This window comes from Sebastes fasciatus, chromosome 14, assembly GCF_043250625.1.
Source record: "Sebastes fasciatus isolate fSebFas1 chromosome 14, fSebFas1.pri, whole genome shotgun sequence".
Lineage (NCBI taxonomy): Eukaryota > Metazoa > Chordata > Actinopteri > Perciformes > Sebastidae > Sebastes > Sebastes fasciatus.
The window spans coordinates 22,347,918-22,366,166 of record NC_133808.1 but is presented as its reverse complement, the minus strand read 5'-3'; the positions used below and the strand labels follow the sequence as shown (position 1 = coordinate 22,366,166).

General features: G+C 40.5%; 1 protein-coding gene across 3 annotated transcripts in view; it reads right to left on the bottom strand.

Moving 5' to 3' along the window:
- The window catches only part of LOC141782869 (ephrin type-A receptor 6-like), a 191,182-nt gene that overhangs the window by 142,033 nt on the left and 30,900 nt on the right, over positions 1–18,249 (bottom strand). For all 3 annotated transcript variants that reach the window (XM_074659686.1, XM_074659684.1, XM_074659685.1), the window contains exon 3: positions 3,840–4,503. In XM_074659686.1, the coding sequence (XP_074515787.1) occupies positions 3,840–4,503 (664 nt within the window). The remainder of the gene's footprint in view (positions 1–3,839; positions 4,504–18,249) is intronic.

The window sequence follows — 18,249 nt, the reverse complement described above, 5'->3', positions numbered from 1 at the left end:
TTACTAAGCTTGTTCTGGCACACAAAAATGATCTATTAAAATAGGGAAAAATAACAAAAGGGACGGGCGGCGAATGAAGCAGCCAGTTTGGTACAGTCCGGCTCTAATCACAGCTGCGGTTTAACCCCTGGCCCGTTGATTGCGATGCAGCTGCGAGTGCAGCTGGGAAGCTGCGCCGGCCCATGTCACAAGATGAATCGTAATCAACTGTACAAGGACATCTGGTTCTGGATGGCAGCAGAAGAGCGGTGAATAGTCTTGAAATCATTTTTCCAAAGAGCACTAAGCAAGGCTGTAGTTTGTGGTGTGGTGTTGGATAGATGTGGAGGGGAACGAAATTGCACTGTGTCATCCAATTTGTGTCAATACTTCCAGCTATTGTGCATCCCGCTCATTGTGGTAAAAGCAAAGCGAGGGTACATTGTGTTTATTTAAATCTAACAAATGTCAGCTCGATACTGATGAAAGATTGGGTTTGTGTCCAACTGGCACTTTTCTCTGAGTGCCAGCGTCTTTCTTCATTTTAAACTGTTTGCAGTGAATTTAGCACTTGCAGGTGTTAAAATCACTGTTAATCACGTAAGACCATATGATATATTGCTACTTGTCAGGGATGAATGCTCAGACTTTAGCGTTTAGTCAGTGAATGGAGCAGTTAGTTTCTCTGTAAGTACATTGGGAAGCTTGTAGATTGCAGATTTATCTACTATACATTACAGACACGTGCACCAGTTGACCTGACATCAGGCCGCTACGTGGCTTGAAAGGAAGTTGCGTCGGACCTTCATGAAGGTATGTTTTTTTGTACTATAGCATTCCCAGTGAGCGGTGCTACCAGCGATAACCCAAAGCTCATATCAGAGAGTTGAGGATCAAACTGCTACCAAGCCAGCCGGGGTAATCTGTCACACCGAGGTAGCCCCTGGGACAGCGGGAGGTAGACCACTGATATACACAACATTTCTTGACACACACACTCCATTTTCTCTGTATATATAAATCACACGGACACACACACACACACAGATTACAAATCCACTGAAAGAGTTCTGATTCCTGGATCTTCAACTTCGACACAAGACACGGCACTATGATTCACTTTATGACAAGTCCCTAATGCACTGCTCCTTGTACATCACACAAACAAGATCTTCATGTTTGCCTCTCAAGTAATACACAAAAGTTGGAATAAAATTCACCATGACAAACACACAGAACAATACTTTTTGTCATTTGAACCGTTTGGGTGAATTTTAAACCCAAAGGCAACTATTCAAGCATTCACTTTTCTTGATAACACTGTTTAGGATTTGTGTTATCATAGCAAGCCCCTCCACTAATCTAGCATGTACTATAACCAGAGATACTGCGGAGTGCATTTGAGCCATGCAAAAAAATGATCTCTTTGGAATCCCTGCAGTATTCAAAAGTGTCCAGCAAAATTAATCTCATAGAATAAAACATGTTTGATAGAAAAACAGAAAGTGGTAATAACGCACACAGTAACTGACAGACCAAGTACAAGATATTTTAAATATAAAATATATTTACATGCATGCATTGGGCGATTGGACGAATATATCGGCTATCGGCCGAGTACATCGCCGGTTGTGTTTTTTAGGGGATTTATTTTTGTCATTTTATTTTGCAATGGTTTGCCTCCGAAGAACGAGTGATGAGCAGCTGCTCAGCAGGCAGCTTGCACAGCACTAAAACGAAGTGCACACGCATTGAACTCTCGAACACATCTTCCGGCTGAAACAGGTGCAGGAATGAGTCCTTAAAGCCAGAATTGAATTAGGTGTTTAGCACTTCCGGTTCCGGTTCCATTTTTTTAAAAATGGGTTTTTAGTTAAATGCCTGAAATAAGGTCTGCGGTTAAGACAAGCTTAAGAAATTTTAACGTTTTGTTCTACGATATGAAATACGTCAATAAATAACCCACTTGTGAATTTTGAAGCTTTTATGTAGGTTAAAAAAACGATTGCTAACAAGTGGCTAAATGAGACTACAAAACGTCATCCCGTTGACTCGTCTGCCTTTACAGCCTCATTGTGTGTACTCACGTTCATGCGACTGTGGAGTAGTTTGTTTATAGCCTAACGTTAGCTTTTTACTTCTGGCAATTGCATTCACACTTCAAAAATCGTGAAAGTGGTGTTCATTTGTGGAGATTATTTTACGGAACAAGACATGTAAGTATCATAGTGGTTTGTTTGCCACAGAGATTATTTTCTACAATAATTCAAATCCCAATGGAAAAATCCCATTGGCTTTTTGTCGAGGGAACCAGGGTGATGCTAACTTTCGGGTTGGCCTACAAAAATACGTCATCCCTGGAGCACTGTACTACGGGGAAGAAGTTTGCCTTCAGAGCTTTCTGTCAGAAATCTCCTTAGGTTCAGGCAACAAACTTACTTGGATAGGAAAAGAGCATGGTTTGGCTTATTATAAACCCTTTATGGCAGAACTTCTCCTTTCTGCGAATATATCAGCAATCTCTGGCTGTTGGGCTGACAGTGGCCGGCACACATACTAATAAAGCCTTACACAGAATCGGGGAAGCTCCATGCCGTCACACTAACAACCCTAAACACTCTAATCCCCTCACATTAGATCTCATCTTATTCTCCAGAGAGTTAGCAGCAAACAATAACAGGGTAGCAGAGTAAAATGAAGGAGGGTGATGAGGATAAGGAGAGAATGGAGAGGGGAGGTGAAAGATAAACTTGCTTTTGTAAATCGTTTATGTGTGAGAGCACAGCAATAGAAAGATGGACTGACTTATAAGGCATAATTTGTAGTTGTTGCATGCGCTGTTATAACACATGAAGTAAATGGAAATGAAGCCCTGCAGACATTATATCATCTATCTACATTGCTTATCTATCTGACTGGCTGATGCCTCAATAAGAGCAGTATGTTAAGTAGATCAAATGAAAAAATTGGCCAGGTTACTATAACACACTGTATGTCGCACCATGTTGATAAGAGATCATATGAATAAATGGGGACTGACAGAAGACTGTGAATAAGATACAGAAAGTGTGCAAGTGAGGGAAGCATTTCAGTAAAAAATAAAAAGAGTGCTGCATTCATGTTTAATGGACTAGACAGGAGATATCAGCTTCCTCCTTGACAGTGCAATTCACCTCAGTTTTCAGACAGCAAATAGTGCAAAAAATACTGTAACCCTCAGTTTCAAGTTAAATGGTAAATGGACTTGGATTTACATAGCGCTTTTCTAGTCTTCCGACCACTCAAAGCGCTTTACACTACATGTCAGTATTCACCCATTCACACACACATTCTTACACTGATGGCAGAGGCTACTAAGGTGCCAACTTTGCCCATCAGGATTTAATCTAAATACTCATTCACACACCGATGGCTATGCCTCCGGGAGCAATTTGGGGTTAAGTGTCTTGCTCAAGGACACATCGACATGTGACCCGGAGCAGCCGGGGATCGAACCACCGACCTTCCGATTGGTGGACAACCTGCTCTACCTTCTGAGCCACAGCCAGCCGAGTTGCAAAGTCTAAAAGAATACCCTTCATGTTAGTTTCCAGGTGGTGAACCCTCAAAGAATATAACATTTATCCTTGAGTTTAGGTACAAAATCCGGACCACATGAACTTGTGTTTCAAGTGGGAAAAAGCTTATCAGACAAAACCCATGCTAGCTACACCCATTAGCTGGAGCATATGACTGACAAGGTCCACACTCTAAACCAGAGACTGTTTCACTAACAATTGCTTTTGTCACAGTATTGCAAGACTTGCTGGAGTCTCAACATATACTACATTGATGAATGAAAAGCAAAATGAAAAACTCACCAGCACATGAGCCATCGATCTCCTCATACGCAACGCTGCAGATGCATCTTCCCAAGGGGACCAACCAGTCTCCATCAGCTCCACAGAACAGTTTGGGTGTGTCTTTTTCTTCAGCGTGGTCAATACAAGCCCCCCTCACCTCCACCAATGAGGAAGAGTCCACACGAGGCACTGTGTCTGGAAATGAGGCCAGGTTCCTCAGCGTGAACGGACATTTCTTATAGTAAATCCTCACTGAAACCAAAGCGATGCAGGCACCGATGTCCTGGAACGCCAGATAGAAGCCCTTCCTGGTCATGGGACCCACCTCGCGCACCTCCGTGTTGAGCTTGAGGATGCGATCTCCGAGATCCATCTGAGTGAAGCTCTCGTCGGCAGCGATGGTGTCGATCTTGGTGTACTGCTGGGGCTTGAATTTGACACCGTGAGCCTCATCGGTCTCGTGGTAGAAGAGGTTGAAGGTCTCCTTGCAGGTGCCAGACACCCAAGGGATGGAGTTGCAGTCACGCAGGGTGAAGCGAAGCTCCACGTAGATCTTCTGGGCGGCCTGCCGAGAGATCCAGTTGGAGCGAAGCCAGTTGTTCTGGTTGGGCTCCATCACGTTGCAAACCTGGAACGTGTGGATGGGCCGGTTGTGCTCGTCCATCTCCGTGATGGCGTCCCACTAAACAGGAAATAAGAATGGGGTGGGGGATAGAAGAGGGAAAAGCAAAGAATTAATTAATCAATAGTAATTAAATGATAAGACCAAAAGTCTTCAGTCCCTCTGGTGGCCCCATCAGCAACTCTGTTCAATACAAAAGGTGACGGACAGAATCAAGAACACTTTGTTGTTTTTACTAGTTAGGCTTAAAATGTTAATTTTGTCCTTATTGTGGCACTTAAGGATACGCCGTGGGGTCATTGAAATCCACAAGTTTCATATCTTTTAGAGCATGAATGTGATCAGTAAATTTAATTGCAATCTGCCCGTTTCTACCCAATATGAGACACTTTGTGTAAAGATGGTGGGCTACAAACTGCATGAGAAGAAAGCTCAAGTGAGTTGAGAATGTCCTCCCGAGAGCAGTAACTGTGTTAGTTGTTTCAGCAAGTGGCCTTAAATGACATATTTATGTTCAAGTGACATCGCCCTCTAGTGGCCATAGCAATTATGACGGAGCAAAGGAGGAAGTCGGGTGATTTTAGCTCGACAAAGTCTGTGTAGATAGGACATCAGGGTGGACGGATGGGTCAACAAAACATCGGACTTTAACACAGGAGACTGCTGTTCGTTTCCAGTTTCCAACCATCAATCGGCATCTTTGTTTGTTTGTTTGTTACTGTACCATGATGACAAAGCTCCCCTAACGTTACTGTACACATTTCAACCAACCAAACCACGTTGTTTTCCTAACCTGATCGACATATTTCTCAACCCAAACCATGCTCTTTCCCTAAAAGTTCTCATGTCACATCTGTAACTGTAATGGTGCTTCCCATCCCTTATACAAAGTTTAAATAAATAATTGATCATAAAAAAAAATTTATTTTTCTTGGGACCATCACATCAAATGTCTTTATATTTAGGTAGCCATTATTGTTTTGTTGAAATACAGTGGCATGTTGGTCAAGTGGAACTCAAAAGAGCATGAATATTTGATTTGTCGAGACATTCGGAAATGGACCAACATGATGGACAGACAGAATATTATCCTCAACAGTGGCAGGGCAAAAAAAAAAAAAATCATGAACAAATAAACTTTTCCTCTTATTCCTTCAGGTATTTCAGGGAAGCTTTTCTCTTAGAATGCTGTCTGACTCCAGCTGCCTAGTCATCAGCTCTGCAACTCCCAGGTCACATGATCAGGGCGCATGGCAGCTTTGCAGGGTCATGAGGTTACCTGTCCCCATGTTGATGGGAGAGAAGTTAATGGGGGTTTTTAGCCTCCTGGTCCCGCTCGGCTCTCTGGTTTTATTAGAGTGGGGACTGGCTACACGGGCGACCCCAAAACCACCCAACACCGACCTCCAAGAATCAAATTACTTGCCTGGGAAAAAGGGCTCTCAAATCACTTCGCTTACAATGCAGCATTGGACCCTCCATAAGCTGCAGCGTTTGCCTTTGTGTGTGTGTGTGTGTTTTATATTCAGACTGATAATAAAAAACATTTTGCTTCTACTTTTACTAATACTACTATTACTTTACCCATAGCTGCACACCCAGTACTGTCTCCTGGTATGAGCCAAACACTATAATCAACACATTTTCACAGAGACAAGGAAGAGATGCATGTGGGAGTTTAGGTGAGGAAGGCCAACCATGAAGCTATTAATTACCAACCAACACATTCACGTAACTATCATTTTGTATTTAAAAGTGAACCGACAACAAACACACACACGCACACACACTTAATGGTCCCATTCTCCGGTCTGAGAGAAGAGATCCCCATTCTAATTAATGGCTGGAAAACAACTCCTTTATAGGCAAACACAGTCCGGAGAGTTGCGATAGAGCTGCTGGTTAATTTACCAATACTATTTGCCTGATAAGCTTGTGCATTTAATAAGCTGTTTTGCACTTAGCTAAATATTACCTCTTGATGAGAGTAGTAATCAAAGCCTGATGTTTGCTTTCACATACTCATTATCCTTTTTAATAACATGTTCTAATTCAATCATCCAAAGACGACAGGCTTTAATCTGCTCTTCCCTCAAGGTGTAATTGAAGCATTACAGTCAAACAAATTGATTTTGATTAGATGTGATATTGCCCATCACACGTGAGGGGCTATGCACGGTGAATTTTGTTGGGCATACAAAAATCCTGGTAGAAATGTGTAACATGTTGAGAGCTACAAAAAAGCCTTTTGGATGTTTACTGTAAACCCAACAGGAAGTCCGTTATTTTTAATTTCATGTGTCATTTTAGTCGATTTCCAGGCTCTGTACTTTAACAAACTCCTCCTAGAGATTTATCCCAAACAACTCCATATTTGGCAAGTACAATCTGAAGACCTTTGTGATGAAAAGTTATTAAAAGCTTGAGTTTTTATGGAACTATGTTGCCGTGGCATGGTGACGAAAAAGCAGCTTTCGCCAAAAAAAAGAACTTGCTGTAACTTTGGCCAAAAATCACACAGCTCTGTTAACTTCCCAGGAAATAAGGAACAGTAACAAAGACTACTCAACCATTATGTCCAACTTTCCACATTAATATTATTAACAATGGGGCATGAATATTTTAATTTTAGTATAATTTGAATAAAATATTCAGAATCAATTTCTTGGGTAAGTTAATAACCCGTTTTACTCATTTACATATCTACCTACATAATTTCCTTGATCTATTGTACGTATGTTAGTTTATATTCTGACTTAAAGGAATAGTTCAACATTGTATGATATAGATTATGCTTTTTGCCAAGAGTTAGATGAGCGGATTAAAAGAGCACCCACTTTATACATTATTGTAATACCCTACATTAAAACATTAAAATGCCTAACCCACCACCCAGTTTGAAGACTTATAATGGAACACACATGGGTATAGACATATGCAATATGCAACAACATACATATGGCATCATTATACGGAACATTTTATTAATTGTATTTAAAATACATTTTTGCTATTGTGTTTTAGTGAACTGAAACTTCTACCACATTGATCTACCAATGTATCCATAGTCAACCTTCTTGCTTGTCTCACAACCATCTACATAGACCATTTTAAAAATGGACCTACTTTCTTTTCCAACAATACTTTTTCATTTTTTTAGGTGGTTTCTGTGGCTTTTATTACACAGATGCTCAGCTTGGTCTGGCCATGGACGTTGCACAAGTGTTGAAATGTGCTGATTCAATCCACCCTTCAGGCCTTTTCAAATGTGATTTGACCACTTAGTCAGCCGTTGACCTGCAGAGGTGTTTGTAGGAGGAAAGATGCATCAGCACCCTTGGGCTCCAACACTTTCTTTCAACAGTGGTAAAGCTCTCCAGTTTAGGAGTGTTGCTGAAGAAATTGAAAATATACCGGAGAATAGCTTGTCTTGGTTTAAAAAGAAAATGTTTGACATTTCCACATAGGAGACTTGGGAATTGAAAAAGGTCATCATAAAGATGTATATAAACAAGTGCAAGCATGTCTTTGCTGAAGACACAAACAAACTGAGATTGGTGATAAAGGTTTTTTTGTAACTGTATCAATAGCTTCAAGCTCAAAGAGATAAAGAATAGGGGTGGGGGATATTTTGCGTGGCAATATTGTATCGATACATGGACCTAAAGTATCGACCTTTTATTATATAAACTATTAACCTTTTAACAATCCCGGGCAGCTATTCTGTCTTTCAGAGGTTGTAGCGGGCTCAGTCTTAAAGCTAGAGTGAAGATCATGGTATCATATGAAACTAGTAAACCTAAGAAATCAATCGGTACCAACCATGTAATGCTAACTTGGGAAGAATGCTACATAACACTCCAAAGGTACGCTACATTTTGGCGAGGAAAAACTGGCATGGCCATTTTCAAAGGGGTCCCCTGACCTCTGATCTCAAGATATGTGAATGAAAACTCTGAGATGAAAAGAGATCTTATTTGATAAAACAGATGTTGACAAACTGCATAATTTGAAGTTGAAAAAAGGTAACAAATCGCCATATCTCTTATTGCAAAACTCAGCATGTCGCAAAATGTTTAAAATCGTAATAAGATTGCATCATGATTTAAGTATTGTGATAATATCGTATTGTTGAGACGCCCACGGGGTGATTCTCTCCCCTCATAAAGAAAAGATGAAATTTGTATTTGATAAGCCAGATGATCAATATTGCTGCAAATTCTGTGTATTTGTCAAAATTTTTCTAGACCAAATACAATAAATGTTTTAAGGTTCTGTCAATTATTTTCAATTCAGTTTATGATGCTTCACCGACATAAAAGTGAGGAGTGATGTTAAGCGTCTAAGTTAAACTTTATGTTCCTTGCTAAAGGGAAATCAAACAAGCCACTTAACAGTTACTGAGCAACGCCAGTGTGTATGTATACGCCTTTATACACACGTGCACTCAGATTAAGGTCAGACATGGCCTTCAGCCTCTCTAATCAGGACATTTTATAATGTATCAAGGCTTTTTTCTGTTCTGAAGGGATTGGAGTTTTAATATTGAAGACATTCCTTCGGTTAGACTACATTCTTTAATAACAAAGTAAAGTGTGAGAGTCGAAAAGAGAAGATAGAAAGCAGGAGACAAAGAAAGAGGAGATGAAATATAAAATATGTTAAGAATGTATGGAGGTCTATGCTCGAGAGTGTTTATCAGGAGATACAAGAGAATTACTAAAGTTAGGAGGCATTTAAACAAGCTCAAAAGCCATCGTAGATAAACTGTGGCCAGAGAGAGAGAGAGATAAAGGCAGAGATAGTGTCATTTGTCCCAAAGGGGGAAAACAATCCACGGTGATGGGAACACTTTGCTGCTTGAGTCCTCAACTAAACACCATTCACAGCTGATCTAAAAGCCTCTTTCACATTTTGTCGGCTGATAATGTCAGGCAGCTATGTGGTGTCAGCACTTTTAAATAAGTCACTCTGCAGCTTCACATTTACAATAGCTACGAATTGTTTCCTTCTAAATTGTCTTACAAGCAATGAAATTGATTCTTTCTTAATTGACTTCAAAATAAAAGCGACAGCATCACACCTTAGGGCCAAAGCCTGTATCCTCTTGAGTCACCAACCTGACAGGATCTGAGCCTCTTTGTTGTGTGTGCGGCGCTGATTTGTAATCTGAACGTGAACTTCTTTTTCAAAGTGTAAAACTTTAAGTGAAGCCCTGCCTGGCCACCTCAATACCTTGCCATCCAGCCCTAACATGCATAATTGAAAAACGGTCAGAAAATGTGGTTGATTGATTGCAGCCTGAGACCAAGGCCCTCATAGCCCATTTCTCTCTCACATGAAAGAGAGCCAGTCATTTTACTGGCCACTCGCCCGGAGATGAGCTCCTTTTATTTAAGCTGTGAAACCCGGAGCCCTATTGAGAACAGCACTTTTAACTATAGTGTCATAACCCGCTCCGCTCGTCCTCGATCGAAATGAAACATTTAGCGATCCTCAATGTTCCCACCACTTGGCACTAGGGTCTAAAAAAAAAAAAGAATTAAACACAAATTAAAAGTCAAATATCCCTCTGTGTAAATGAGAGAGTGTTATGACCTACTATTAAAGAATTACTTAATAACTATACTACTGACAGAAACCAGTGGGGCAGGTTCAGGAGTGAAGCTTTAAAAGGTCTACTGTCAGACTGGCAGGAGATGGAAGTGCTCATTGTGTGAAACATTTAATTCTTTACAGATTTGGCTAACACACATGCACACACACAGTTTTATTATGCTTCCGCGCCGGGACAGCCGTGGCCGGAGGCATTATGTTTTTATGTCTGTCCGTCTGTCCTTCTGTCCGTCTGTCCGTAGGCTTGTCCTTTCGTCCATCCCATTCTTGTGAACACAATATCTCAGGAACGCCTGGAGGGAATTTATTCAAATTTGGCACAAATGTCCACTTTGATTCAAGGATGAACTGATTACATTTTGTGTTAAAAGGTCAAAGGTCAAGGTCACTGTGCCCTCACGTCCGTCCCATCTTTGTGAACACGATATCTCAGTGACACCTTGAAGGAATTTCTTCAAATTTGGCACAAACATCTACTTTAGATATTGGTGGTCAGAGGTCAAGGTCACTGATTTCAGTTGATTAAATAATCAGTATCTGTCCTAAGTATACTACACACTGAAGGGCGGCAGCAAGGCATATGTAATTTAGTTATTTAGGGAAGTCTACTGCAGTTAGCATGGCTCCTGCACATTTTGTTGGTGTGAACCAACTGGGACCAAGTGGCCATTGGAGATACAACTGGCAGCTGTTATATTGATACCATGAGACTGTGTGTCTTTTCATGCGTAGTATGAACTATAATTCCCAAATTCATTGATACACACAACAGAAGCACAAACACAAACACTTGCTTCATCCATTCCAAGGATGCATGCGTACACACACCCATTATACTGTATATTTCAATTAATGACAATTAACAAGTCTAAACATTCCAAAGTATGGAAATATTAGGTATAAGGTTACTGAGCCTTCCTGAAATATATGAGCTATTGGGGATGTCACGAGAATACCAATACTTTGATACCAGACCGTTGCCAAAATTCTGAAAACATGGCGTTACTTGTTTATTTACAGTCCGTCTGGTACTGTCAGGGCTCAAGACTAACGGCGTCTAAAATCCGAAAGGACGCAGTAAACTCATTATCAACGCATCCGGGGGGACGCATCCTATTTTTTCCCTGATCGGTGTTGAAATCGGCAAGAGGAAAGTTAGTTAACGTAAGCTGTTAGCAGCCGGTGGGCAGCACAGTCCTGCGGAGCTAACAGCTATCGTTTACGGAGGTTACATTGAGTTTTATTATGATGCGTTCGAATAAAAATGAGTATTAGGCGAAGGTAATTTATAACGCTATCATGATGTGTTCGAATGTAATCTTGTAAATTGTAATTTTTGGTGAGAAATCTGAATTAATACGGTTGTTTGAAGGAGATGTTTCTACAGCAATATAAAATAGATAATAAAGAAGGAATTATGACCTGTTTAACTTCCTAACACTAGCTCAAAGTATTCATTGTTTTAGTTTTTTTACTATGGTATCTAATTGGGTTTCAAGAATCATTCATATCGACTACAAAATTTCTGGCATTGTGACATCCCTATGAGCTATTTGTGTGCCTAAATAATACAAAATAACAGTGCATATTTTCATCCGGTGGCTGGAATTTAGCAGGCCCCACGGCAATTTTAGGGAGGAATTACAAATGTCCTAAGAGAAACAAACAGGACACTGCATATTGTATAATGTTGGTGGCAAAGAAGAAAACAGTGAAATCACAGGTGTCCATTTGGGCCACAGGAGACTAGATCTGTATAAATATTTATAATCTCTTTTTTCTCTTCTAGGACAGTACAAAGTGTCCCATAGCCTCACCTGCTTTACTTAGAACACAGTGTGTTACAGAGTTAGTGGAGTTGGGAGCAGGTGTGTTTTTCCTCGGTCTCTAGAGACTTCCTCTCTCAATTAAAGCAAAGATAAAGACTGGGGAGAAGAAAAAAAAAACTGGCAAGCGTGATCACCCACAGCGGCTTTCTTTATTTAGATCACTCCCACTATCCATCTTTTTGTTTGTGTGTATTTTCTTTCCCTCCTCCAGACAAACACTTCTACTCAAAAACATTATTAATATTAAAATTCCCTTTGCCATCTCTGACACAATTAAAGCTGCACCAGACAGGAACTTGAGGTAAAAGCAAAACCTGCTATACTTTAAATGTCATGTTTGATACACAAAAAGTGACAAATTTACATATAAGGAAGAACTAATAAACTCTTTTAAAAAAATCACTCCCTCTGCAGAACACCGGACTCTCCCCTGTTGGTCCATTTATCTCTCTTTTCCTTTTTGGCATTTACATCACACATCACCCGGGTGATTAAATATTAATTACATATCACATTACAGTATGTCTGCATGGGAAAAGTTACCACTTAGAGCCATTTGGCGACACGAACATGGAACGCTGCCGAGTGCAGCTCTAAATACATATTTAACCCCATTAATGGTATGTTAACACTAGTTCTGTTTCTAAAAACAACATGACACACTCCGATTTGATTCAGTAAAGTCTATTTAGGAATTTTAATTTGTTCTTATTCTAACAAGAAGGATTGCTTCTCTTAGGAGACTCATTATTTCTCGATACCTGTGTGCATTCTTAAACACTTAGCAAATAGGGCAAATTAATTAATAGTATTTCTTGCAAAGTTTGCTAAAACTCAGACTCTTAAAATTCATCTGCATTTTCTTTGCCTCTATCTATCTATCTATCTATCCATTATTCCTCCCTCTCTCTCCTTTCCCTCTCTATTCCCATGTCTCTCTGTTTGTCTCATTCTTTCTACCTGATGCCTTCTCTATCTCTGTCTTCCGCATGCTGAACTGTGTGTGTGTGTGTGTGGGTGTGTGTGTGTGCGTGAGTGCGATGCCACTGTCACTGGGATTGAGAGATTTTTATTTAATCCCAGAGCCTCCCTCAGTGATGGATGAAAAACCTCCACCTCCTGCACACACACACAAACTAGTAATAGAAATGAAGGAGATGGATGAAGAGTCTTTGCTCACTAGGGAACTTGATGTCAGCTCTTTGACTTTATGAGAAAAGAAAAAACAACAAGAAGAAAGTAAAACAACTAAAACTAAGTGGGAGAAAGTAAGAAAGAAAAAAAGCTGCAACTACCAAATTAAATGTGTTCTTCCGGCATTTTTATGACTTATGAATATTAATGATCACTGGCTGGAAATTTTGACTGTTAGAGAGAGTGAATAAAATCACCCACCCCACCCCTTCACCCCCCATTTAATAAGATTTAGTCTCAGAGACTATCAGGAACACTTTTACATTCAAAGCACCTCATTAACTCCAAAGTCACTCACTCACTCACCAAAAAGCACTTATATAATAAAATGCATTTTACAATACCAATGTTCACTGTTTCATTGGAACATGTAAAACACCATCAGCAAGGTTGAAATATTACACATATGATATCTGTTAGATTTAATATTAAAAACGTCCACTTTCTCACATTATAGACAGACTGTTCTCAAGTATAAGCTTAGCTTAAATCATATGGCCATCTGCAGTTGGTCTATAGAGGGCTCATTAGGGACAAGCGGGGGTTAATTTGGGGGATTGTGTCAATATCTGGCAACCTCGGCTGTGTCATTGTGTCTAACAGTGCCAACAAGACAATCAATACTTTGATTGGAGAATTATAGAAATAGATTTTCACTGTGTACTTCAGGACTTCCAGTTCAATAACTAAAGGTGTGCTAGTGAGGAATATTGACAGGATTTGACACCGGAGAGAAGCTGCATAACAATATTGAACGTGTCAGAAAAAACTTTATATTGACACCTTAGTGAAATGGAATGAACACACTATCTTCCATATGACAGCCTGATGGGGAAACTACTCCTCATGCATACATAGCATGTAATGTTTAGTTTGAATCCTAACTTTGGAGTCAGATTTCTTTCTCTTTTATTTCCAACACCTCCTTGGTGTGTAGCAGTCAATTTTTCAGGTTGGTGTAAAATAACAGACATAACTTTGAAACACCTTTGTTAAAAGTTAGATCAACGCATTAAGTTTGCGGTCACGAGGAGGCCACACATGCACACACATAGCCTGCACTCGCTCTATTCTCTTTAATGGATCTATAAGCAGAATTACTAATGGTTGCATTATATAATCATGAGGCTGTGCTGGTGGGATTCAGAAATATAAACATAAGATTATGCAAGAAGCAGACTGCAAGAAACCAGACGTCTGCTACATCAAACATCTTGAAAACATCAGAAAATTAAACAGACGTTTTTCTCAATGATATGCAAAACAGCATTCAAACTCACAGGGAGCAGGCTGGACTATGACTTGGATATTTCAGTAAATTCATCTCTTTATCATTCAGACCCAGACCCCGTATGCCAGATGGAGCATAGTGTAAGTTCAGACAGCACTGAAGTTGCACTTGCACTAGCTGACTGGCATCATCTGTTTCATGCATGCTTCAAATCACCGGTTCATTCCCAGCTGTGTGGCGATCAGCTGATTAGTAGTGTCCATATTCATATTCATTCACAAATCTAACTGTATAAGCTTTTGCGACAAATGGTCGATTCCTAGTGTTAAAGACTAGTCAGGGTTAAGTGCTCCAATACTAGTCCTAAACTGGACTCTCTCATCTGAGCCTTGTCACTTCATTAGTTAACTCACAGTAACGTCCTTTAATCAACACAAAGCTTAACCACACCTCATTACTAACACATTTCTATTTCTCAATAAAAACGATTCCAAAGCATGGACTGTACATAAAGATGGACAACATGACAGCTCCTCAAAAGTGAGGCAAACAAATCTTGATCGCCCCCTGGTGGCAGGCTGCAGTATGATTCGTGTCTAGAAGGTAACACAAAAATTGCAAAATATGATCTGCAAAAACTCTCATGAGACTCGCTGCCCAACAACCTATCCTAACCTTAACTATTCAAGATCAATGCCTAACCTAAATCATCTCGCAAAATCCTTCTAGACACAAATCCCGCCCCTCCATGTTAGCGATGGGTCATGGGCAAAACTAAAATTCAAAGTAGGCTACACATTAAATACATTTTTCCCAAAGATACATTTATTACATTTTAGATAGTTCTTATCATGCTGATGTATGTTTAAGTGTTCTTAAGTTTCTTTTTTAGAAAGTTGGCTACATCAATCCAGAGCATTCTTGTATATATACAGTGAAAACATTGATGAAAATAGAAAATATAGATGTTCAACAAATAAGTACAAATGGGAAATATTGTCCCTTTAAAATAATGAATCTTACAGCAAAATGTCAGCAATCGGCAGCTATGATCCAAACATATACTGCAGGTATGAACACTGCCCTCCATATCAAGTAAACTAGTTTCTGTAGTTATTTATTAGATGATTCGGTTGCAGGCTACCAGAGAATGCTGCTTATCGTTTGACTTGTAAGTTTGATGAAGTTCTTCTTAGATATCTGGTTGTTTGTCACTGCTCTTTAGGGACTGATTCTTCAATTTAAAACAAGTAAGATGCAACCCACATTACTCTTCCACACACACACACACACACGCGCGGTATCCCACTGGCCGTCTCCAGCACACCCCTAAATCAATAGGAACAAGTGAACAGTGGTGAGCAAATGGAATCCAAAGGCCCTGTGTTTCACTCAGTCCTACATCCATCACGGTGGATGGGTCGCCAGCAGCAGGGTGGAGCCAGAGCACCCGCACCCATCTGTCATCCCTGTGGTGCTCTCACACAGTGACACCCTGTTGGTCATGGCCTCAGTCATCCTCCGAAAGAGAGCCGAGGGCGCTGAAGATAGAGTTCGACCCGTGTGACATTTTAAAGACCGCTCATGTTGGACTGATGTTTGCAGCTGATGTTCAGTATCTTTCTGTGTGTTGTTGACCATTTTTTGAAAGTCAACGCAACACCCAAATGACACAGATTAAGTATTTCTTCTAGAGCTGTATTGTGTAAACACCTCAGAAAATTAATGACAACCAGTGAGAGCAAGACTAATAAAATCCTGTTAAGTGTTTGTAGTTCCCTTGAGACATATTTGATTGCAGGTTTAACAGCCTGTTGAGTAAATTCCTCCCATTACAGTGGAATGATTTCTTTGGTCAGACATTGACAACATAATAATCAGCCATATACCTCTTGTTAGAGTAGCACAGCCTGGCTGCTGTTTGATTTAGATTTCAAATATAAGCCAATGTATTGACCATACAATACCGTATTGACCCCTTTCTAACCCGATTTGAACTGCGCTTTTGCCATCTTGTTTGGACAAGCGAAGAGGGCGAAGCTGCAGCACGCAGAGCAAACTATCACAGTTCTCAGATCTGAGAGACGCCAGACCAAAGCAAACAAAGCAGCTCAGGTTATTATACTTTCTGCCCTCTGTGACATCTTTGCAGAGTATGCTTGTATATACACTTCTTTGAGATACGATATTATGTTGAGGCATTGAGGGTGCAGGAGAAAGAAGAGATAACAGTTTCACATTTCTAAATGTATTAGAACTGAACCTGAACTCAACCTCAAGCTTGAGACAATGGGGAAAAGAGGATAGCACCATTGAGACTGAGCCTCGCTGTGTAACAGCTATTTCACCAGCCCAGCGCAATGATCAGGGCCATCCATCAAGATGTTATTGATCCCTGCATAACAGAACTCATCTATGCAAAATGGATTTGCCGTGTAAAGCCACATATATGTTTTCCTTAAACAGACAGCGGAGTGGCTGATGATAAATGTCATTGTTATAATGGAAAATAATAGGAGACTTTCTGCAAAAGCAGCGTGCTTTGACATTCAACATGTTTGGCTCTGTCACCACCTCACAGTATGTGTTTGTTGTGTAACTGATTTAAAGGTTCTCTATATAATATCCAGAGCATTATTATAGCAGAAAACACCTAGTTGCTATGAAAGGATACAGAAGAGTAATGTCTACCTGAGCAGAGGATGAAGTCACTCTCCCTCTGTTTGTGCTAATCCGAACTTCTCTGTGCTTTGGGAAGCACACTTGCTCATAGCCTACACATCATATATGATAAGAACAGAACAGCTGATTTCAGGTGCAGTAGCCTCTAACCACTTCAGCTTCGATAATCACTGCTCCAACTGGTGGATAGATAAGCCATTGCAACTGGTTTCCACAAATGGCGCCGTAGGGGCGTTACGAGTCAGCCCCACATTCACCACGTCATCGCAGAAGGCCTTCCTTACAGCCAAGGTCCCAGCAGAAATGCCCTCAATTCCGTATCCGCACCTTTCATTTAGCACGAGCTGTTGCAGTAACACATTTGTGCCATTCAGCACAGTATAATATCCGTTACAGTGACGGCCTCTGGAGAGTGTCCCCATCTATCATGCATGTGTGTCAGCCGTAGATCGCTCCTCTTGCTGATATTAAATCAATCAAGGCTGGCATTAATGGATGCAAACAAGCACCATTTCTTGAAGTCAAAGAGTCAAAGAGGCTGTCGTTTAAGAAAAGACAGCTCTGTTTCCCACACTGCACCATAAACATCCACCCTGATGAATGGTCCATGAGCAAGAGTCCCACCACCTCTGGGGCTGCTGTTCTCACCTCTGACTGAATGTTAATTAAAAAAATCCATTGTGTCACATGCATGTCTTAAGGGTTACACACATAGGCTGATGTTGGCTTTTCACAATATAGATTCAACTGACTTTTCCTGTAGCATCACCAGCAGTTTGACTTTATAGTTTTGAGTGAATGTCTCGACAACTATTGGATGTGATGCCATGATTTTTGGCATATAGGCCGTGAAAGCCTGGTAGCATATTTTATATTTTGCTCAAAACTTGTAGCCTACTTTAAACGAGCCAAACGATATTGGTCACCATGACCCATTCACCACTGCTATGCAATTTAAAGACACACAGAACCATGGACAGCACTGTTTGTTGTGTGTAAAGGGTGTGTGTGTGTGTGTGTGTGTGTGTGTAAATGCGGCGCTGCCCGTACTGCTGAAACGGAGCAGAGCGATCGATAGACAGAACATGGTTTCTTAGTTCGGTTTCTTAACCTGCTTGCTTTTCATGGTTGTAAAGAGAAAGAAAGAGAGCTGAAAGCCACAAATACTGTAGCTGTTGCTCAAGCGGGCGCAAATAGTTGTTTCTAGCGCCATCGTTCATATAGATTCAAAACATATTTAGTGCTCTGGTAGTT